Raw genomic sequence first — 25,253 nt, 5'->3', positions numbered from 1 at the left:
GAGATTAAACGATCAAGGACTACTTCGATGACAATAATTCCTGAGTGGACTATAACTATTTAGACGCATCTGTCACGAGTACCTGATAGTGTGTTACCGGACTAACATTGAAAGGGCTTCAACGAACAAGATTAGCACTAAATTTATAACGGCAAAAAATCAAGTCAGGCACTCAACACAAATGAACCTCCTATGACCACGAACTATTCGGTTTGTTCAACCCTTCCTTCAATTCGAAGCCGCCGGGGTGAAAAGTCCGATCTAGACTTCCCCTCCGCAGGCCAAATTGACTAAGTTTCCGTAATTGATAACAGTAGGAAGTCATTGAATAAAAATGCTGGCTGGGATCACATCCGGGCCAAGTTCGTGTTCGCAGTCTTGGGGTTGATCGGATAGACAAAGGCAGTTTACGCCTGGGGGATGCCAAGGCGGGCAGAAGTACCGACGCCGCGAAACAAACAACTTAATGGGGGGATAATATTTCAAACAGCCTCTTCTGCCTTTCTGGTGGATTCTGGAGGATATAATGACTATGCGATCCGTCCGGGGACGATGTGCTGCTGAGTAAGGGAAACTTTTAGGGAGGAACGAGTGCATTCGATAATTTTTTCTGTTTTTGATTGATTGTTTTCTTCTGAGCGCTCGTCCCTGAACAAATCATCTCGTCACAATATCTGTGATATTGGAATTTTGACCTAGGAGTTGTGTTACCCTATCTTCTCATCACGAATTCGTTGTCAAATCCACGTATGTCCGCCCGTACGTAAACATGTTAACGAACGAAGGAACCTAAAAACTTGGAATTTCACGGTAGGTTCGCGTGTCGAATGCCAGGTTGAGTTCATTGATTGGCATAATCCGACTAGGGGTTCTGTAAATATGGCCATTCGAAATATTATTTCCTGTTAATTTCAAAACTGTACTTACGATCAAAATAAAAATTAGCTTTTGGGTCAAAAAATCACTTTTCAGCTCCGTGCAAAACTTTCACGAAGATCACATACATAACCGGATCTATGAAAATTCAGAAAACATATCGAAAAAATTACCTAATATTTCCGTGACCGAAGCGAATGAGATTTAGTGTGTTCATATAAAATAGTTTCAAGCGTCGCGTCGTAGTACAAAATTTCCAACTGAATCCGATATGGATGAGATTTTGCGTGTACTTTCAGAATAACAATTTCAAGCATCTTGTAAAATTTTGTGATGACCGCGACATCAAAATTATAAAAAAATTGGAGTGAAATATCTGGCAAAATAGGAAGGCAATTAGAACAGATACTTTTGCGAGCCCTTTCAATAATGCGTTAATTTCGCCCTTGTATTTACCTGTCTACAGTTCTATGATTTCCAAATGCGAAAGTGGTGCATGAATAAACAATACCAATGGAATTGAAATGGGGCTTTATGATTCTGGCACACAAAACTACATCCAAGAATTCTGCGATTCATGAAAACAAAGAGGTATACTTTAAATAAACAGTTTACTTATCTGGGTCCCTCTCAATGCCAATGGCTGTTCCTCGTTATAATGAAACAATGATAGTCTTGTTTGGAGGATACGATTTTGTACTTTGCGCTCTCGGGAATTTTACAGTTTCTTGAAGGTCTTTTTTTTTCAAAAAATTGCTAATAATTCGAGAACTACTCAAGAAAATTATGTAAAACGTACGAGTGGACGAAGACTGAATATTTAATATATACAGTCGAAATAAGCAAATTGACTTTGATTTTACCTTGGATGTGACATTGAAATTAACCCTTCGGTATTCCCTAAAGCGTTTAGGAGCGTGGGTCACGATCGTAGACCATAATTAATTGCTATCAACATATTGAATCGAATAACCGTAAATTGTATATTACTTTTCGTGTATGTCTCTGTTTGAATGTTGAGTCTTTCTTTCGTCAAAATTCTCAAGAAATCACTATATGAAGAATAAAAACCTTGATAATCACTTTTTTCACACATACATATATTGGCTTCTTGTCAATTTTGGGCAACACAAAAACAACAATTATGAATATTAAACAAGAAAAAAAAATTTTCTGATATACAGGGTGCTCAAAAAAAAGTGAGAAAGTTGATGCACCCCATGAATTAATTTTATATCCGACTCTGATAGACGGCGTTTGTGATACGGGTCGTATCAATTAGTATTGAACATATAATTTTTAAGGTTTAAGGTAAAAATCAAAATTACAAGTGAACTTCAACATCATTCAAATTTTCACCAAAAGGTATTCTTGGTAAAACTCGATACTGTTTGCCGTTTTTGAAATATCATATTTTGATTTGAAAATTTTGGTATAAATATAGAACACCTGATAAACAAGTTCTCTCAAATGGAAAAATGAAAGAAAAATTATCATAATACAAAATAAACTTTTAAATAAGATGAAACATATATCTTAGTGAGATTTCTCATTTCGAAATGATCGAAATTAACATGATTGAGTGATTGAGTTACAAATCTCTCTAGTTAAGATCATCTTGAAAAGTTTTAAGATGATTTCAACTAGAGAGATTGAAAGAAAATTGAAAAGATTTGTTGAAGTCAACAAATCTCTTCCAGCATAAAAATCAAATAGTTCAGTTTAAAAACTCTGTGTTATATTATATTCATTTGATTTTTATATATCATTTTAACAGAATGTAGTACGAGCGGAACTCAAAAATATAAATAGAATATTATGAATTGAATCCAGCTGGAAGTGTTGCTAACAATTTAACCCTATGACTTGTTTATCCCAACAAAAAATTTCGAAGGAAGAATCTTACATAGTGAATTTCAGGTACCCACAAGTCAACCAGCCAGACTATTCAGCTTCATGAACCCGTTGGCCGTGGAAATCTGGCTATACGTCTTAGCAGCTTACATACTCGTCTCGTTCACTCTCTTCGTCATGGCTAGGTTCTCCCCCTACGAGTGGAACAACCCCCATCCCTGTCACCAGGACTCGGATATAGTGGAGAACCAATTTTCAGTGTCGAATAGCTTTTGGTTCATCACTGGAACGTTTTTAAGACAGGGCTCGGGGCTGAATCCCAAGGTTTGCGAGCATGTTCTAACTTGCATGTTGCATGATTAGATAATAGTATATTCTTAAACAAGTTGCATAAAGGGCTCCTGATTCAACATGAATGCGAAATTCGAAAACGAGCAACGAAAGGGGTGAGTTTTCGAACGCATGAATTGGAATTGCCTTCTGCAACGAGTATTAGACACGATATTTTCTCTATTTCAGTCAAGTTTTGTGACATATTGTTGAAATTCAATAAAAAATTCAGAATATACATCCTAGTGACTTTTGTATTGTATCTTGGCACTTGGTGTGACTGTTACGAAAATTGAAAGATTACGGAATTTGAATTTCAATCGTACCTACGTTTTGAAGTTTGAAATGATTTATAATTACGCATTAAATTCGTGAATTATGTCTGACGAAATCGATTTAACACTACCAGAATTGAGAGAAATTGCGAATAATGTTGAAAATCAATTCACTATATCCAAATTATATTATATTGATAATTGTCATGTATTGAAGTTTGATAGAATAGGTCAGCGTTGACATCCACAAAACAAAAATTATTACTGAAAACAATGCAGTTATGAGTTCAATACAGCACTGTTTTTAGTACTATAATGAACACATTACGATACTGAAATAGAGAAAAAAATTTATTCAGTTATATCCGAGCCTTGTTGATTATAGCTTTAGAGCACAATCCATTTCCTGAATTCTACCGAAGAACTCAAAAAGTTTCTTCTCTGTTTAAATAATATCATTAACAAATTTGACAAATTCGAGAATAATGGGATTTTTTTAATTCAATAATAAAACTTATTTATGTCTAGGATGAATACATTCGAGCAAAGTTTTTAGTAATGAACTGTAATGAACACAATACGATACTGAAATAGGGAAATAATTTTATTCAGTTATATCCGAGCCTTGTTGATTATAGCTTGAGAGCAATCCATTTTCTGAATTCTACCAAAGAACTCGAAAAGTTTCTTCTCTGATTAAATAATATCACAAACAAATCCGACGAATTTGAGAATAATGGGATTTTTTGAATTCAATGAAAAAACTTATTTATATGTAGGATGGACAAATTCGAGTTATAAATCAATTCCATATCATCATATGAGAAGTTCACTTGAATCTATAAGAATAAAATATAAAAATCGCCTTCAAAGAAAATTTAAAAAGTACAATAAACTCAGATCAACTTCTTTAATATATATCAAAGCGGTCAGAAAAAGCAGATGAAGTATCATTAGGTATATAAATGCTCGCGCTAGTCGAGAAGAAATGATTTGGAATCAAATGGGCATAACATTTGAGATCCTATTAGAATCATAAAAGTTCACTCAACCCTGCTATTCATGTTGTCTCTCAGTTCAACAGAATAAGAAAAGGTTCCATTAAAAGCACTTGATTAAAAAAATTACATATCATGTATACAAAGGAAAAGAAAGATTGCTATAGATATTATTCCGAAAATGTATATCACATTTCGATATTTCCTGCAATATATTATAATACGACTAATACGAGCATATAAACCAGACACCGACAAAAAAAATAAAATTTGTTATATCAAATTTTTGAATGAAAAAATAAAATAATAACGGAAGGTATGTGAAAGCAGCTTCATCAATTTTAGAGCATAAAATATTCATGAAATTATATTAATGATTTATAAGTTTCAGTGCAAACAATAAATTACAGAAAATGAGGGATCAGATTTATTCTTACCTCCGGTTTTCACCATCCGTTAGAAAACTATTTCCATTCTTTCGTTTTATTTTTTGAAGTTGTTCTCATTTAATTGAATTCCTTGAAAAATCAGCCGCACTTCCATTTGGAAACTAGGGAATCTCAATCATTAAAATGTAATCGTTAATCTGGTATGAAGTGCGCAACTAATATCCCACTGCTTTTTGATAAAAATACAATTTTATTAAAAAAATTTTTTACAAATGAACCATTAGAATTATTTATATCTACAACTTTTTTTCATCTTTCTGGTAAATCCCGAATACCGTTACGATAAAAGTATTAATCTTTCGAGGTTATCCACGACAGAAGACATTTTTTGATTCATCATATGAGTGGAACTGCTGATGAACCAGAACATTGTCATCGACCGGAACAAGGAATACGGCGGGTGGAGTGGGTCCCATTTCAGCGTTTCCAGATAGATTTTTTCGGGATTGGCAATGCGAGGCAGAGAGTTACTTTATCGTGTCTCTGTTCGTTTTTCACACAGTGCTCAATCGCATCAATTGAAGTGAATACCGTTCCCCAGTAATGGAGAACAGCTCATAATAAATAACTCAGACCTGGTCCCACCAAATACACAGCATAACCTTCGAAGCGTGAATATTCGGTCGAGGCGACGAGGTAGAAGCATGACCGCATAGTCCTCATGACTTTCTTTCCTTTTAGTTTCCGTAATAGATTTATTTTTCATTACTCGTCGCGATGCGATCAAGAAAAACCTTCATTTTTTGCTGCTGAAGTTGTTGGTTACAAGCAAAAAAACGTCTCCGAGGTTCAATTCATAGGGAATACAATTTCCCTATTTTTGATCATTCCCAACGCATGGAGTCGCTTACAGAGGCGGATATCCAGGCGATGTCTGAGGGGGGGGCATAGAAAGTCACGGCACATATCGATTAGCAAAATCGCGGAATTTTTTGTTGTTTATTGAGACAAGTGTTTTTTTTAGAAAGATGTATTTGAGTAAATCATATCATATTTAGTTTCCAAAATTTTTGTAGTAAAAAACAAGTTCAAACAATTTCATGAATATATGTAGATTTATTTCATGCTAAAACTCGGTAAAGAGAAAATATGGGGTATAGAAAAAAAAATCATTATGTTTGCATAAAAATCAAGACTTCAATTACCAGAGTTAAGGCGGCCACTCACGATGCGCCCATGTTCGAGCGTTTACAGTCGGACAGCTCGGGACACGACCGCACGACTGTAAATTAGAGAATGAACTTGACTGCCCGACTGGAATCTCTTGAACGCCTGCTACCAAACACTCGAAAAAACGCTTCGTGAGTGGCGGGCATTAGAAATGATTCGATTCTGGTCCAATATGCGCCGTTTTGTTCTTTAACTTATTGCTATTTTGGAGGTTTGTGTATGCCTCTTTCATAGAAGCCCTAGTCGCTATTGACAAAAAATTGAGACAGTCGATTTTCACAAGCCTCTGTTGAAACGAATTTTTCACCAGCAAAATTGTTTGCCAGGGACAGCAAGAGATGGTAATCACTTGGTGCCATGTCCGGACTAAAAGGTGGATGCATAAGAACCTCTGGCGAGTCTCTATCGATTTGTGTGGCCTTACCTTGTTCCCATAGAACACAATTCCTCTCCTATTGGTCGCTTCGGGGCGATTGCTTCATTCAGAAGGTCCAAATGTTGACAGTAGAGTTCCGAGTCAACATTTTGTGCCTTAGGTGGAGCAGCTTATAAGGATAATATCCCACCAAATATACAGCAAAATCTTCCTGATCGTTTCCGACGGCTCACCGCTTCTTTACTACGTCCGTTTTCGCTTGACTTTGTCGTAAGTCATCCACTTTTCATCACCAGCCACTAACTGTTTCAAAAATGGGGTTATTTTGTTGCGATTCATCAGCTATTCGCAGATGGAAATTCGGTCCAAGAGCTTTTTTGCGATAACTCGTCTGTTACCCATACATCTAGCTTCTTCTTGAGACCAGGCTTATGCGAATGGTTCCAAATGGTTTTTTGTGCAATCTTCAACTCTTGAGCAATGGAAACAGGACTCGACAATGTCCATGATTTTGTCGATATTTCCGACAATTTGTCTCCAGCGTGTGATGCATCTCTGACATAGAAATAACTGGAACGTAATCGACGAAACCAAAATTGCGCGTGATTGGCTATTACAGTATCAAGACCATAAAAACTACTTAAATTTTCAGCCGCTTGGCTTGCATTTTCGCCTTTATCGAAGAATAACTCAAATATAACCTATTTTTTCTTTGTTGTAGTGGCCATCTTCGATGCAGGCTCAAACTAAACTAATCACAAAACTGTGCAAAAGATTATGTAGTACGAAGTCTCATCTTTCTAACGCCATTTGGTGTAACCGATCGGACTTGCGAAATACAGATAACTAAAGCTATCTATTGGAGAAAAATATCAAAAACTAAATCATTGCAGCATTTACTGTTGTTAACCTTTAGTAACAAACAGCGGAAACTCAGTAGTAGTAATAAGTATTAAGAGCACAAAAAATGATTGGATCGGCGCATTCGCCAATTTGCAACATTTTATTTTTAGATTTTCCCTAGTTATTCTGATCTATTTGAATGCCTTAGAAAGAAGCTTCGATCTTATCTAAAAATGAGGGAGTCGTTATAACTGAATTAAAATATTCATGCAATTATTGTGAGTAAGATAATAATTTGAACAAGCGTATTCGCCAATTTGCAACATAAGGACTTTTGTCAACAATTTGTCAATTGACAAATTATGAAGCAGCATAACAGAAGTTTATTAGAGAACATGGAAGAAACAAATCAAAATCCACACAACTAAGCCGTTAACGGTTTTATGATTCGATATAATTCCAGTTCTAGAGCAAATATAATTTGAGGAATAATGAAAAAACTGAAAAATGCTTTATTCTATGAACAAAACAATATGTCTGGCAATCGTAACATTCAGAGTCTAGCAAACCCTATTCAAATCAACCCTAGAATGATGTATAAAGACAGACTAATTAAACATAATTTCAGTATAAAAAGAAAAAGAGCCAGATAGCTGAGATAAAATTGAATTTTTTTCAAGGTACGTACCCATAATCATCAGCATCATATCATGAGATCGTCATCCCAAGACCTGAATGATAAACGATTCGAAAGTTACAAGAATTTGGTCTGAACAAGGGCGTAGATCTTTTTTCTCTTGGGAGGGGGGGTAATCGAAAAAATTTTTGACGATATTGTTTACTCATATCTATAATATGAGAAAAAGATGTTTGATTACGATGTTTGAACCGAATAACTCGAAATATTTTTTTTTATTACCAAATTGATTGTTCCTATCTTATACTAGATGTTCCTGAATTGGAGTTACGAAGTAAAATGAGAGATTCTTTGGATAATTGTAAAAATAAAATGGCCCATAAACATGAGCCCGCAAACGCTTTGTTTTCGAAATACAGTGTGTTTTTGTAGTCCACTTTTTTGCGATGCTCAATCAGTTTATCGAATCTTTATTAATCTCAATATTTACATATTAGGATTCAGAATCGATTCATCATTCAAAAAGTATGGGAATATATTATAAAGTATATTTTTCAAGAAAAAAATGTCATTTTTTCTGAAAAAACCGGAAGTTCACCAAAGATAATGTGTTTAATACCCAGATTTCCGATGGTCGTTTAGCAAGTTCAGTTTATCTTGACTTCTCACAAAACATTTAAACCGGCATTCTGCAAGGCATTATTGCAGGAATATATAGACCTCCTTTTGGTTTAAAAGTGAGAAATTACCTTGATAATACTTACCTAAATATTTGAATATCTCGAGGAGGACCCGTTTTATGGTCTTCTCGACCTTCAGATCTCAACCAACTTGATTATTCCTTATGAGACGAATTGAAGGATATGGCTAATGCTGAAAGATCCAGTCAAGAGACTTGTTGAATAAAATAAGTAACTGTTGCGATATATTAAGAAATAAGCAAATGGTTTTCAACTCGAACAACTCTACAAATAACTTTTACCGAATTCATTATAAATAATGTATTTGTATTTTTTTTACTGAAATTCGATATTTTTCATTGTGTTTTTGTTTCATCATTCAATGAATTTATTAAAGCTCTCGACTTTGTGAATGATTTTTAAGGAATAATTTTACGTTTCAAGTTCAATCACGAGATATCTCAGTCATGCATGAATAAATCAAATTTTTCGAACTTAGTCAAATTTCAAAGACATAAAAATAGAATGATATATGTGACAACTTCGAGTGATACCGCGTATTGAAGCTAAATTCATGTCTTCTTTGGAAATATAAACGATGATTTCAAATTCAAAATAAAGAGTGATATTTTTAATCTGAACACTTTGATGAGAAATAATGAGGCAGGTCCTGGAATATTGAAATGATTAAAATATTTCTGACTCGATCTCTGCATGAGTCAATTACATCCCAAGTTTCAATTAATTCCAACGATGAGTTTGGTTCTGATTATGGTTTCATTATATCTAAGAATATGCAAACTCACCCGGTAACTTTCTTAGAAAAGGAAAAAATCAATTTTTTGCAGTCAATCCGTACTCACCTAGTCCTACTCTACCTCTGGTTAGAGTATGTACAGTTACTCCCGGAACACCCTGTATATGCTAACCATATGATGTGACATGTTGGCATTATTTTTAACGTATTAAATGAATTGCTATTCCTCATTATTTCAATTCAACATTGTGATTCAATATTTCCTTGTGGAACACTTATGACTATTAGATGATAATGGAACTGACAATCATAAAAACACTTTAACACGCAGGGTTTCAACCAATAATAGAGTAACTTGAAAACGTGTGAACATTTACGTTTAAAGGAATGGATGAACAAAAGGCAAAAACAGAAAACATTCTAAAGGGCGAAATGCGATCAAACTTAGTTCAGCAGTGCTGGAAAGCACTATTATTTCCTCTTTTATGTGAGCGGTTGCCTACTTCTATTGACATTCTTCATGGCTTTGAATTCAATGACCGCTCTTAGTAGTCTCATCAGAAATTTGAGAATAGCAAATAATTGCTTGTTAATGAATATGTTGGATGCTGTTTTTTTGTTTCGGCTCGTGTTGTGAATAGAAATGGTCGTGTATGTTTTTTTTATGCTTGGAGAATTCATATATAAAAACTTCTATTCAATATACTGCATCGTAACTTTCGGGTGGTTATCAGGAATACAGAGTCTTTGGAAGTTTAAAGTTGTAAATTTATGTGATTTCAGTGAATGATTTCTTTTTAAAAAAATATTTTTTTTTTCTTAAAAATTTTGGTCTGAATGGACTTGATGTCAAGCAGCCGAAATTACTCATGAATTTTGATTTTCGTTTTTGTCAATTTTTCATCGAAATTATGACATCTGAAAAATGTTTATATTCAACACTACAAATCAATTAAAAAACAACATATAAAATGAAAGAAAACAATTAATCCTTTCAATTCCAATCAAATTGGAAATTGAAAAACAACACTATTTAAAATCTGAGAAGAAATCGATTTCGTTTTCTTCTTGACATTGCTGAAAAGTTGAGGGAATGGATTTTGTGGGTCTACTTTTCAAAAGAAAATGTTTTCCATGAATATATATTTGCTTTTATTTCGATTCTATCCAGAGTTGAAATATGTAACCGATATTGCATTTTTCACAAGAAATTTTCAACGAAACAATATTTCTCAATTGAAAAATATGTGTTGGAAATATTTGTCCTTGCAAATATTTTTTAACTCTCATGTTGTGTTCGAAAACTTAATAGTTCCTATCAAAAATTGAACTTCTGCATGAATACATCTCCTATACATGGAATCATCAAAACCTAGTAGGATGGCAGTCACGTTTTTCTTTCGTTTTGTTTTTGGTAGAACAAAATAAAATTTTTTGTTTTCTCATATTTGAAAGCATATAACTTTTCAGAAAAAAGGCATAAAATCTTTCGTTTACATGAAACATCTCCCTTATTTTTCGAAAAAATTTCACCCCCTGAAAACATTCGCACTATTAATTATCGGATCGGATTGAATTGTTCATAATAGCACCGCTAGAAAAGAAATCAATCCAGCTATCTGAGCATATTATTGATTGTTCCATCATTACATAAGTGCCTCTATCTTTGAGCTGGAAGTGGTAAGTAGGGAAATGGTCTCAAACAATAAGGTTCTACTATCGATGACTTAATCGTCCTTAGATATATTTCCTTCTGTACGGCCGGTCAGCCGTACACGAAAGCTTTCAAAGGAAAGAAAATAGAAAATTAAATTTTCAGAGTAAGGTCGCATCTCGAATGGATCTCGAATAACAATTTTAAGTCTCCTCCGGATATGTTTTATCGATGTCGAGTGAAATGAAAGCCAAATCGAATGGACTCTTCAGTATTTTCAAAAGTGATACCTCGAGTGCTTCAATCGATAATTTTTCCTTTTCCACGAAACCTTGTCTATTTGGCAAGAATTTGATTGGTAAAATCAGGAGTCGGTTGAAACGGGTAATTTCATCTAAATTCTGTTTGTTTTAATGTTTTCGCTTAAAATAAACAAGTTTGAGTGATGAAAATAAAAAATTATTTATTATTATTATTATTTATTATTATTATTTATTATTATTTATTAAAGTTGAAGAACGAGTTGTATTTGAGAAGATTATGTTTTTTTATTCATATTTCAATAAATTCCGAAGCACTTCGAGCTGTCAGTAATGACAAATTCAATGTAAAATTGGAGGTTAAGTTTAAGTTAAAGGAAAAGTCTATAAAAAACTTCAAAATGGGATTTTATGAGATTATGTGAAATTTGACGTTTCAATGAACACAAGGTATGAGCCAAGATGCCTAGAAACCCTGGTATGTGGAGTTTCGATTTTGTTTCACACTTTTTGAGAAAGTCCACTTATTGTTCTGGCTAGAATTTTAGTAAGGTAGGGCTCTTCTGAGAATTGTTATAATTACCGCTATCTGTCTTGCTTAGTTTGAGAATAAAATAATGATTCGAGAAAATTTCACAAGAAATAACATTCATTCAAATTAATTCATTCAAAGTATAAAAGATTGAAACGAGCATAGAATATAAAATAATATTATTCTATACTCGAAGGGAAAAAAATTCGAGAATCGCGAAAATGTCAAATATTAACGATGTATGTTTCATCTAAAACTCTGGTGATCAAGTAGGCATAGATCTGAGAAATCTCCCGTTTTGTCTGAAAGTTTTACATGTAGACACATCAGGGTTTCTATGCACCTTAGTATTATCGATGAGGAAGCAGTTTTACCATTAAAATCCCGAATGATTGGCTAGAATAATGCATTGCTATTAGTTGAAACCACTAAAATGTCAGATTTTGACACACGAAAAAATAATCACTGTATTGTTTTCATTGGAAACTCAAAGACCGCACTGTGAAGGAAAATAGAATTGAACAGTTGAAATAAATGGAATCAAGTGACGTAATTGAATAACACTATGTAGAGCTTGTTCATGAGCAAAGTGGACTACATAAATTGCGACGTTCATTTATCTTGAAGATGACAGAATTCAGGAAACAGCAATCACCGGATTAACAAGAGAAAACAAACAGTATCTGAGCCATAACTTAAAATTAGTTGACACTCCTCTCGTATTGCCTCAAAGGGTTTCTTTAATACTACGGAGTCGTCAAAAAATTAATGGCCTCCTGAGGAAGCCACTCTGCCACGCTGAACAATAAATCCATCATGTAGGTACTTCATACATAAATATTAACTTGAGCTCCACAACGGGAGACTTGTATAACAAGTTTCCAATTACGGTTGGACTTTTCTTGTCGTGCATTATTTATCTTTCTTCTGATGCAGCTTATCAAGACCATTTCCAGACAGCTTTAGGCGGATTAAACTTAATTTTTTTCGCGTTATTAGTAAGAGATCATATAATCGATAATTCTGTTACATTGCATTCCATGTTTACTTCCGAGAAGGCTGACAATGAAAAATAAATAAAGGTTTGATCATTCTGTATCAGTATCACAGCAATGGCTTAATCATTTATTATATCGGGCTTTTGAATCACCCACAACAAAATTTCAAACCTCGTCAGAGTTATTTATTTATTAAGAAAACAGAGATACAAACATAACTAGCGAGAAACTGTATAGACTTCTCAAATTAAGAAATATAATTTCATGTAATCCATCAAAATAAAATTTTTCAGAATTTCAAATTAATAGGCTATATCTAATGAATTTCTGTTGTATTGTATATCGAAAGTCACTTGCAGGAAGCCAGAATATTTCAATTATACAAGGATCGTCCAAGTTTTCAGAAATTTCTTTGGAATTTATGAAAATATTGCTAACAATACCCTCAAATAAACCCCAGTAATTAGCAAATCGTCTTAGAAACCAGAATGTCCCGATTTGATTGATATTAATGGCTGAATATTCCCCTTTCCACTTGGGGGCGTTTTTGGTTACACTCATTGGCTGCATCTATCACTTCTTAATTACTTTCTAATAAATCGCATAGACCAGTGTGGTCCATTAGGGTATAAGTTGGTTGTGTGGCTGATGTTTTTAATGATTTCGACTGTGATGTTTGGCAAAATTCTATGACTTATGTAAAAAAAGATGAATATTTTTCAATCAAATCTATTCCTCCTTTAACTTTCAAAGTCAGAATTGATAGGACGAGTTCTAAAGAAAATGATGTCGCATCCTAAAGATCTTCATACCACGGAAGAAAAAATTTTCGTGAAATAAGAAAAGGACTAAGTGAGATTAACCAAAACAATTTGTCATCGCATTTTCCGATTTTATCAATATGATTACTGGTTTGAGTAATCATGTAGAATAGGCATATGACCTTGAAGCTCTCTTATTTACTACGTCGAAATAGCAGCTACGTAGCCAGATCGAAAAATCAATCAAGTATTTTATAGAAAATAGAAATATTTCACCATTGCCTGCCATCAGTCGGGACTGTTTCAGTAATAGGTTACCTATATCTTTAAATATTTATACTGATTCTGAATACGAAAAATTTAAGAGTTATCGAGAAAAAACTTGAACTAAGGAAATACCACAATTTCTAACTGAGTGGAGTAGTCCATGACTTCCGGAAAACATATAAACTAAAATAGAAATTTGGATAACTAAATTTGACATTTCATGAAATGTTATAAATTATTCGTAATTGAAAATTTTATTGATTTATGGATTCTCAACCCTCGTTATGAACAAGTTATTACAATTCATGAAATCTCGACTTTTTAGTTTCTTTCTAAGTTTTCTGGAGGTCATAGACTACTCCATTGAGTAATTGCGGTTTTCCTTAGTTCAAGTTTTTCGTCGATAACTCTTAAAGTATGTATAGGCTTTGCTTGAGACTCCTCTCTTTTTATACCTATGAAAAATTGACTGAATGAATAAAAAAATATAGGTTTTTTCCAAGAAACTTTTTCATAAGATTTTTTATAAGAATCTCATTAACTCCTGAACCGTTACCCAAGTATTGGCATATTGCTGAAATTATCATCAATCAAGCTATCTGATGCAATAATATACTGGGTTTGCCATTCGAAATAAGAAAGTAGTACTCTGTTTCCGTTATAAAAGGAAACTGTAGAAGTCTGAAAATATTTTAGGGGGGAAGATCATCACCACAAACCCCAATATACAAATTTTCAGCACAAAATCAATATTAGTTTACCATAAACGTCTAATAAGCCATCGCGGTGAATCACCTTGTATATCAGGGTCGGGGAACCGGGGTAAATTACCCCAAATGGGCTAAAAATGAAATTTTAGGGGGTTAAAATAAATTTTTTGTGAGTAAAAAATGTATATTTTTAATTTGCTATTTTATAAAGCTGTAAGTATCTCTTCGTCATGGGGTAATATCAAGTTACACAAAAATATTTTGGGGTAATGATTAAAAAAGTTTCCTGACCGCTGTTGTATATCATTATCATTCAGCCTTCTGCTTCAACTGCGTGACATAAATTTCGCCTTACAATAACGAAGAAATAAGCTCAATTCGGCAACGTAACTGCTAATTTGACGTAAAAAATTGGATGACATTCAAGGATCTTATGGTCATGCACCTATTCTACCCTAGTTTGTCTTATCTATATGATCGGTATGATGAAATACCTCAAGAATCATTTTATTTCTTAAATGTTCATATAAAATTTCCACATGTTTGATAATAGTGATAAGATATTTAAAGTTTCAAAAGGATTTTGAAACATGTGTGTATTCCTTGTAATTTTGTATGATGTTGGACTTGAAAAATGAATGTCAACACAAATTGCAGACTTCACTTGCACCCTTATTGTTTTCTGTAGGTGTCAAATTATGTATTCTATATTGTAGTAGAATTATTAGATTCGAAAGAAAATTTTGTGATAAATTGTATTCATTACTTAGGTTCATGGAGGAAAAAATTGTGTTCATTCGGAATTAAATTCTTTCAATAAAAAAATAAATAAACAAATCTTCAGACAGAACATTTCCGAATTCATCTCAAACATTTTCGTGCTCTAATAATTTTATGTTTTATGCAACGATATGTTCTTCATCGCTGATAATGTTCCTTGATAGTATATTACAGGTCGAGAATAAAGAATAATCAAATTATTACACCGTAAAATGACATAGTATCATTTTTGATGTGACAGCAAAAGCTACTCACGTTCAAATTTTTTGAAAGAATCCACATCTGAGGCCCATAGATACACAAAAATATTATTTTCAACTCAAGGGTTTGAAAAGTGTGCGCTTATGGTTTATGACTTTTTTGCAATAATCTCTGGCCAAGCGTTTTTATAGAATAGTTCAAGTGACTTTGGATATAGGTACTATAACAAACATCATTCAACGTCTCTTGTTAATCGCATATGTGGTACCAAAGGAAAGTGGATTTCATAAAAGATTTATCGTGAAGATTTGCTCGATCAAATCTTTCTTGTGTGGAATTTCAATTTGATTTTAACATTTCTTATGTTTCCAAAGATTTCAAACCACCACCAACGATTTGATTTTTCAGATACGATTTTGATTCTAGATATAAAATAATTTCATAATCGTGATATACTTGGTATTTCGGAAGGAATGTTGAAAGACAGATCTGAATTATTTCAAAACTCGGTTCAAAATTTGCTTGTTGTTGTACTATTGTAACATTGAATTTTCAAGCTTTACGCAAAATTTTCTAATCAACAGTGTTCTACGCAGTATGAGATCTTTTCTGAAATGATAGATTGAGAATCTAAAACAATGAATAAATTAACCCTATGTAACTATTGATGAAAGAGGCTAATGAGGGGGCTTGTTATTTTTATTGTTTTTTTTTCCGAAAATCAATAACGGCATTCTAATGTAACAGAATAACGAAATTGGGTATATATGCATTCCAAATGATTTTCCATAAAATGAGTGAAATTCCATTCTAGGACATACTTCAACTTGAATCAGATAAGGATAGTCTAGATTTAAAAGGAGAATAATGACTCCAACGACTACATAATATGAATCTGAACGGCATCTCATGCATTCAGCATGACAAATAATAGAAAAGCTCCAGACGTCACAATCCTAAGATCGAATGATAAGAATGGACATTCCAATCGTTCAATAAGAAGGGAATTATGTTCTTAGGAAATTCTACGAACTTCCTTTCTCAAAGAGTCTCTCTCAAAGATACGTACCGTCCAACCGCTGCATTGATATGCAAGAAACGTCATTGATAAAGTAATTTTCAACCCATTCATTTCTGATTCTCCAACCCAAAAAGAAACAAAACGATGTCGAATAGTTCCCGAACTATCTCCTATTCGTTCCTAGAAAACGGACCAAATATTCGATTCAGAGCACGTCGTTTCTCATCTCAGAGTCTGAGGTTGACATCCTACCCTCGTTTGTTCTCATTATTTGATTTAGAACCGCTTAAATTTCGTTTGGAAACTAGAAAGGCTAAATGAAGTACGTCCAACAACATGTGTCAGTGTAAATATGTCTGAATAAACCGATTTATTTGCGGGAGGATGTGTTGACTTCAAGCTTTTTAGTCTATTGTTCTACGGCATTCCAACACGGTAGTATATTTTATATCTCGAGAAGGTGCTCGACATGAATACGAGACTTAACAGGTGAAATACAACTGTCATTAAAAATAACAGTAAATTGTAGTGAACATAGAAGTAACTTTGACTGGAATACGTGTTCCACATGACGATTAATTTCTTTAACTTGAATTTGATTTTTTGTCAATGTGACGAAATAGGTAACGTCTTCAATTTACATGTCTTGACTTCGCAAACATGATGAAGTACATGTCAGCTTAGGCTAATTCGTTTCAAGCTTATTGCATTTCTAGTATTAACGGTGTCGTAGTCTGTTTGGGATTCAACAAAACATACAATTCCGTCCGCATTATGTTTCTCAAATTAACGATAGAATTCAAATCCCGTAACCAGGATGTTCGCGTCTGGTGAACAGCATGCTAACGGTGAAAAATAAGACGCAATAGTCATAGGAACTACTACTCATGGAAAGTAAAAAAACAGCAAAGGCATAAATACAACGATATACTTCATATAGAGAGTAACATGTACTCGGAAAATCCTTCGGTTTAACAACCTATCACTCTGTGTAGGGGCCAACAGAAATGTGAAGATGAAATGCATAATGCTTCTAGTAAGGCTATTCAATACTATAAAGTTTAGAATTGACCGATGAAAATTATTGTATTGAGTAGATAACACCACGGTGAAACAATTTTCGAATATCATGAGTCTGTCTATTTAATTTTTGTGAATATAAATTTTCTAATATTTTATTTCCTTGATCCGTTTGTTTTCTTGGAGTTTTTCATTCAGATGGAAGAAAATTGCGTGTATATGCTGAACATTGTTAAACGCGTTATCGTCATTATACATCACCCCGTAGAAAATTAGGGATCTGGTTTTTTCACTCGTTCGTCCAACGAACGGTGAGACTTAGGATCACTTAGTGATGAGGAGCACTTTTGATTTTGAATTGTGAGTAATGACTGAACTGTCAGATACAATCTGTGGTTGAATCAACTAACTTTTTATGTTGCCTAGCAACTGACTCACACATTACTTGGAAATAATTTGTAATATCATAATGAAAATCAATGCAAGTGATAATTATTATCAAAACTTGATCATTTATGTGATATATTTTGAGTAAAATAGTATACGAATCTCGGAGAAAATCATTCCAGCCTCGCGATCACAGTATTTTTAGGTACGAAGCTCGCCGCTCGGGTGTAATATATCACTTCCTCACTCGTAACCCACTTGTGTAATATAATAGTATATTATTCAACGAGCGGTCTGCGGTAATGTAGGTCATAACTCACGCAGATGAAGTGAGTTATGACCATTACCGCAAGTTGAATACTATACTTTATATATGACCATAACAATAAATACTAAGAAACAAATACATACTTAGAAGGAACGGAAAGTAAACATTTGTGCTCGATCCTGAATGCAAGAGAGATGGAAACTTAGTATCGCAATCGACTAGCTTCGGCTAGCTCGAATCCAGTACGGAGTACAGGAAAAGAATTTCATTGAAAAACCTTAATAGTTACCTATAATGATGCTATACAAACTTTAGGTTGTAATTAGTCATTTTGTTTATTCATGAAATTAAGTGCAAATTTTGAACAACCAGTAAAAATTTTGCCTCTTTAGTTTCTGTGATTGACATTTAAGAAATTACGTAATTTTGAATTCTCTATATGGATTCCATTATTCATGTTGAGTGTGCTTCTTAGTATGGAGTGGAAAGTCCATAGAGATTAAAGAGGATGCTTTATATTTAGTGCTTAGTTCACTAAAATATACCAGAAAACATTCCCTACTCAATTTGGAAGCGTCAAAATTATTAAATTATTCCTCGGACATTCCTCCCCTCAATAAAATAATGGAATGTTCCCTTTCGGCCAATCGAATAGAAGCAGATAAATATAGAAGCACAAATCCATCTTTTCCAATTCATTATAGTGAGTTATAGTAGTGAGTTATTTTAACTCACGCTGTTTGTTAATATATACTATTAATTGCTCAAAAGTAGTTGAATAATGAATATATAATTCTATAGGGGAAGATGAGATAGTATACTATTACCTCCAGAAATTCAAGAAGAACAACAATTCCTACCTCATTTTATTGGTACTCTTGATGTTCTCTGAACATTACAGGATATCTCATTTCATGGAACCAGAACATTAAAAAAATGTCAAGTCAGAATGCTAGAAGATTTCGGAATAGAAACACAAAATAACTAAATATCGATAATATTCAGATATAATTAGTCGTTTTTGAAGAACTAAAACATAAAGTTTATTTCTACTCAATTATTATTGAATATTATCAGGGCTTCTGTTACCAGAACACTATTGAAACGCTATATTCAAAAAATGCCCGTAGCACTCTGAATTCGAGACTACTGCCTTCCATAATCTATGAAAAAGTTTGCCAGTTATGCAGGATCCAAGTGGTTCATCCACGACACATAATACAGAATAATTCGACTCGATTATACTTCCAAAATAAGTGAATTCCGAACAGCCATTATTCAACAAAATACTGTTGGAAACTGCCAACCAATCGGCGAATACTTTTTGTCAGTCGCAGTTCAAGTTTTCACCCACAAAGTATGGGAAACTGATCCAACTCTTTATTCACTTGCTAAAGGGCTCTCCTCGCTAAAACTCCGGAACTTTGACTTTATAATAGCGCTGAAACTATTTCCAATCTCTATCGAGTCCATTTTTCAACCCGAAAATGTGACGGGCCTATTTCATCGTTTATTTTCATCTGGTATACGGACCCAGAATAAACGGAAATAGATTCAAATAAATCGGAGAGAACCAATTGGTTTGATCAATGTTAGACTTTTCGGGTGGAGAACATTATTTTCGGTTGAATAATGAATTCTGGATATGAATAAATAAATAATTAAATAACGTTTTTATTTAGAGAAGCAGGAATATAAATAATATGCCTGGCAATCATGACATCCAGGGCGAAGTCTAGCTAGCTATTCAACTCAACCCCACAATGATGTACGAAGCCAGACTAATATTGCTTGATTTTAATGAAAACGAGATGGCTGAAATAAAAATAATATACGATAATATGTGAATCAGAGAGCATCAAGCACCTTCTCCCCACCACAGCAAGAGCAAACAATTAAGAAAATAATATTATTATTATTTATTTTTTTTTTTTTTAATTTCACACTTCACACTTTCCTATATATATATATATATATATATATATATATATATATATACACAGTGTCCGTAAAGTATGGAACAAATTCATTTTTAGCTAAACAGCCCATGATAATCCTGAAACACGTCGATTTTTGATTTTAATTTACCGTATTTTAAAATAATAATCTAATATACAGGGTGTTCGATTAAAGAAAATGACGGTGACGTCATTACTCGAAAGTAATTATTACTTTCGGGTAATGACGTCACCGTCATTTTTTTAATCGAACACCCCCATTTTGTCTCGATTTTTGGATTACTCTAGCTGAGCTAATTCCAAAATTATATCACATGTTGATTCCAAATGATACAGGGTGGACAAAATACAATAGTTTTGTGTGTGCTCACAAATTAACGCGTAACATTCTTTATTCGTTAAATTAACAATATTATCAAAAATACTTATTATACTATGCATGATCACTACTGATCATGGATTACAGAAAAGATTAGATGTTCTCTGTGATGAACTCTTAAGCTTGATTTCTACTGTCCACATGCAACTGTTTCTCTCCAATTTTTTCAATTTTTGTATTTTTCAATGGAAAAATAAAAATATTTCCCATAAAATACATTTAGATCCACATATATGTCAGGCAGAGTACTGTAAACTTTAGAGCCACGAGATATAATGATGAATTCATATTACGAGTACCACATTATAAAACAGCTTTATTCAAGAGTGGTTACATTTACCAGTCCATTTCACTTTAGAATGCATTGCCTTCTGACTTCAAAATACTGAATATAAATGAGATCAAATATAAACTACGTTACTTTTGAACAATGCAGGACGTTTTTTGATGAAATCGACGAAACGTCGTTTGATAAATTTGACAAGGTAATATTAAATTGAAAAATATTATTTCACATGAAATTGAAAAAATGTCTGAAAGTAATAACGGCGGCTCGTTTAAAGGCAGGTCGGCGAAATTTCATTTTGATGGGGCGCTTGAAAGTCTGGCGGCGATAGACTAGATATTTCCATACAGCAAAATCTAACAAGTGAACAATCTAACAGTGAAAAAACATTGAAATAGCTATAACTTTCCCGGCAAGCATGTATCACTTTTCTCACCTGCACACATTATTGCCAACATTGTCATATTATCTAGGATCGTAGTCGTTTTGTCATATCGAATCTATGGTTGTTTGAAAATATTTTGTGATATCATAATGAAAATCAATGCTAGAAATAATTGTTATCGAAACCTGATTATTTATGTGATTGATTGATTGATGAGAATAATATACAAACTTCGGAGAAAATCAATTCAGCCTCCGAGACTGCAGCATACGTCGATGCTTCGCACCTTGGTATGCTACTTGCCGCTCTGCTGTAATAGATTACTTTCCCAATCGGTATTTAATATACTTCTTTTATTTTCAACGATAAAATATCGAAAAAATTGTTGTGTTCTACATCGAAAAGAATGGAGTTTTTATTTTATTATTATTTTTCTATAAAATGAATTTATCGAGTTAAAAACAAATCAGATCTGAATATTATTGAATTCATTCGAAATCAGTTCTTTGAAGGAATAAGCACTTTAACTCATTTTTTTTCGTTCTATGGGGTGCCAAAAAAAAATTCTGAACACATGGAGATTTAAATTCAAACAACAATGAAATTTATGGTTACTGACCATAGTAGTTGATGCCGAAAATTCATTTGAAAAAATGAAAAATATATTAACTTCTCAAATAATATAAGTGAAACCATTAATATAAATACTAATAACAGAGTAAGTTATTGACATGAAGATAACTTTACAGTAAAAACATGTGAACAGTTTGAAGAATAACGTATCAAAGAAAATTACAAATACCAAAGAATTTAATCAATTTATTTTTCAGAAATAGGCCTAATGGAGAGTATTATTTTTATTTCATATAGCAAGTATTTCATATTCTCAAATGTAAGTCTTCATTTAGACTTGAAGAATTTTTGAAATATATTTCAGAGATTTTTCATGAAAAAAGGTTATATAATCAAATACAAATACAAGCTCCGTTTTCGAGATACAGACTGTTAAATTTTGAAAAGAAAAAACAAATTTTCACTGATAACTCTACTACCTATTATTATATTCATCATTCTAATTTTTAGGAATTGGCGTCTAGAAAATGTATTGTTTCGAATTTGGTGTCTCCTGCCAACATTATCCAGCGACGTAGATATAGGGGGGGCGATGACAAATTTCCTATTGAAAATCTTTACCACTGTCTTCTTTTCGAGAAAATTATTTCTTTTCAAAAATCAACAGGGTTTCATTAAAAAAGAAGACCCTAAAATTTTTCGCATCGACTCTACCGTTTTTTGAGATAATCTAGTAGAAAGCAAAGACTATCCACAAAAATCTACCAAAATAAATTTTTTGAATTTTCTTATTAGTGATGAATAAAAGTAAAAAAACTAGAATTTAATTGAAGATTTCGAAAAATAGAAAATATTCACAAAACTGTTTTATTGTTTGATTAATCAATATTTCGAAGATTTTTTAATTTTTCACTGATATACTCATGCATATTTCACGCATATTTTATATTTTAAAATCCACAAAAATCTACCAAAATAAATTTTTTGAATTTTCTTATTAGTGATGAATAAAGTAAAAAAACTAGAATTTAATTGAAGATTTCGAAAAATAGAAAATATTCACAAAACTGTTTTATTGTTTGATTAATCAATATTTCGAAGATTTTTTAATTTTTCACTGATATACTCATGCATATTTCACGCATATTTTATATTTTAAAGGAATCTAGGAGAATTTCCAGCAGATTGTTCTCATTCATGAATCCCCTTGCGTTCGAAATATGGCTGTATATGGGATGTGCATATTGTATCGTTTCTATAACACTCTGGATTGTCGCAAGGTTTTGTCCCAAAGAGTGGCATGAAACTGAACTTTGTAATGATTGTTTGCTGGAAAGATATGAAGGAGTTTGCGATGATGTCACAACGAACAGGTCCGGATCATCTGGAATTGGAAGTGATACAAAACACGGCCCTTTGGTAAATAAATGTTTTGACATTTCATTTTTTGGAGAAATGTTACAATTTCATGAAAATGATTGCCATAAGTGACTATGAACGAATTTGTTTAGATCTCTAATTGAAATTGGTAGTAGTGACGTCAGAATCGTATTTATATCTGAAAAAAATAGGCAGCAAAATTCTATTATTAATTTTGTCGGTCCAAATCAATTATTTCAACTTTTAGGGGACAAACATCACCAATGGATTATTCGAGTAATCTTGAGAAACATTAATAGTATTTCGCTCCTCATTCTCATGAATTCTGACCACATAATAGTCATTATTAATTACAGGTAAATGTTTTTTTAACCCTTCGTTAGGCGCGCGGTCTTCGGTAGATAACCACCATTCCAAAGGTGATATCTTATTAATTTCGTTGATTGAATAGGCGTTGCCCTTAGTAATTGTCAATTAAATCTCCTTTCAACTATTCAGTATGCAATGAGCTATAAAAAATATTGTTGGTGGAATTTAGAAGGGTCTTGATACGACAAACCTACCATTGTTATCCACGTGCCTAACTGCTTTACGATTTGTCGAAGCTTGTGTGTTGTGAGAAATTTGGTAAGTTATGTTTTTCTGGCATTATCACAAACATAATATTTTATTACATAATTATGTTCATTTTGAATGAACATGTTGAAATTAAAAAAAAAATTATTTTTTGCGAAGAAATCCGGAACCTTTTATCGTACAGAAAGCAGCTTCCGTGAGCACTTTTTAATCATAATGAGCTATGTTTTGTGTGAACTTTTTTTATACTTATTTGCTGAAGGTTTTGAAAAGGTAGGTGTTTTTCTCCTCAACTTCTACACTAAAAAAAAAATGATTTTTTGAGACTCCCATTCAAACCGCCAATGTCTTTTATACAAAGGGCACTATCGGTCATACGCTTTGAAGTTGACAACACTAGATGAACTTTTATGTTGAAAAACATGGTTATTACTGTAAACATTTTTTTTTAATTTGAAAGTTACAGGTTGAAAATACAAATATATTTTTTGAACAACTGAAAAATGCTTACGGAAGTCGTTTTTTGTACGACAAAAGGGTCCGGAAATGTTCGCAGAAAACATTTTTTTTTTCAAATTCGATCTCGGAATTGGTGCATTTGAGAGGGTAAGTTAATACAAAACTTTTTTCATATTCTTGAATGAGCTATCACATCCTGAAATCCCGCTCATATATTTTGGAACACTGTTTAAACATGCATCACTTCGTTAAGAAAAATAATAATAAGAATAATTGATTTTTTTAGAGATAATTTGAAAATATTATATGTTAAGTCAAAATGAAATGTTCCAAAAATAGCAGCAGTGCTGAAATGTAACTGGATGCATGGATTCGGAGGTTTGGCTAAGATGGTTCGATGAAATTTCAAGTGGCAAGTCCATTCGTTGAAAATGAAGAAGATGAAATGAAGTGGACGAAAATGAAAACTTGTTGTCGGACGATGTCGAATATGTTCTCAAAACCGCTCGTTGCGGCTTCGATCGAGAAAAGTCTGCAATTTCCATGCACACGATGACTTTTTTTAATTAGACAAAATATATTTTTCTAGTTGTTATGTCCATATAGCTAGGTTGACATGGCTAATGGACAGTGGCGACGCTAGAGGGGGGCCAGGGGAGACCCGGCCCCCCCCTGAAATTCTGCTTCCCCCTCCCCCTAAAATTTTATATACTAAGACTGAAATAATCACGAGATTAGCTGAACTATAATTTCGCTTCACTTTGGCCACCCCACAAATAATCCGGCTCCCCCTTGGCCGCCCCTATTTTTGAAAGCTGGCGTCGCCACTGCTAGTGGATCACTGAGCTCAAGAGTCAAGAATACTTGGCAAACGACTCTTGTCAACGGAACAGTCGTCACGAAATGAACGATTTGTCCCAGTTGACATGAGTAGTGAAGCAAAATCGAGGTTAGTTATATGTGGAGATCGACTCGTGTCAACGGAAGAGTTGTGAAACTATTCACGAAACGGTTAGTTACAAAATGCGGCATAAACGTAAAACAAGATATCAAGCATTTTAGATATTTAACGAATCTTTAAGTCGTGGAGCGACCATAGTGGAAGAAGACAAGGGTTCTTTTCAATTTTTTTATTGTACTGAAATGTGCTATA

At 33.2% G+C, this 25,253-nt stretch overlaps 1 protein-coding gene across 3 annotated transcripts in view; it reads left to right on the top strand.

Moving 5' to 3' along the window:
* Window positions 1–25,253, top strand: part of LOC123672345 (glutamate receptor ionotropic, kainate 2) — a 730,109-nt gene that overhangs the window by 645,053 nt on the left and 59,803 nt on the right. Inside the window, exon 12 of one of the 3 annotated variants that reach the window (XM_045606423.1) lies at window positions 22,847–23,104. The exons of 1 other annotated variant lie outside the window; for it this stretch is intronic. In XM_045606423.1, the coding sequence (XP_045462379.1) occupies window positions 22,847–23,104 (258 nt within the window). Of the gene's footprint in view, window positions 1–2,796; window positions 3,055–22,846; window positions 23,105–25,253 lie in introns of all 3 variants that reach the window. One more of the 3 variants, XM_045606424.1, reaches the window with a different exon arrangement.

Source organism: Harmonia axyridis, chromosome 2 (assembly GCF_914767665.1).
Source record: "Harmonia axyridis chromosome 2, icHarAxyr1.1, whole genome shotgun sequence".
Taxonomy (NCBI): domain Eukaryota; kingdom Metazoa; phylum Arthropoda; class Insecta; order Coleoptera; family Coccinellidae; genus Harmonia; species Harmonia axyridis.
Note: the sequence above shows the minus strand (reverse complement) of the source record. Positions and strands in the feature narration are given on the sequence as shown.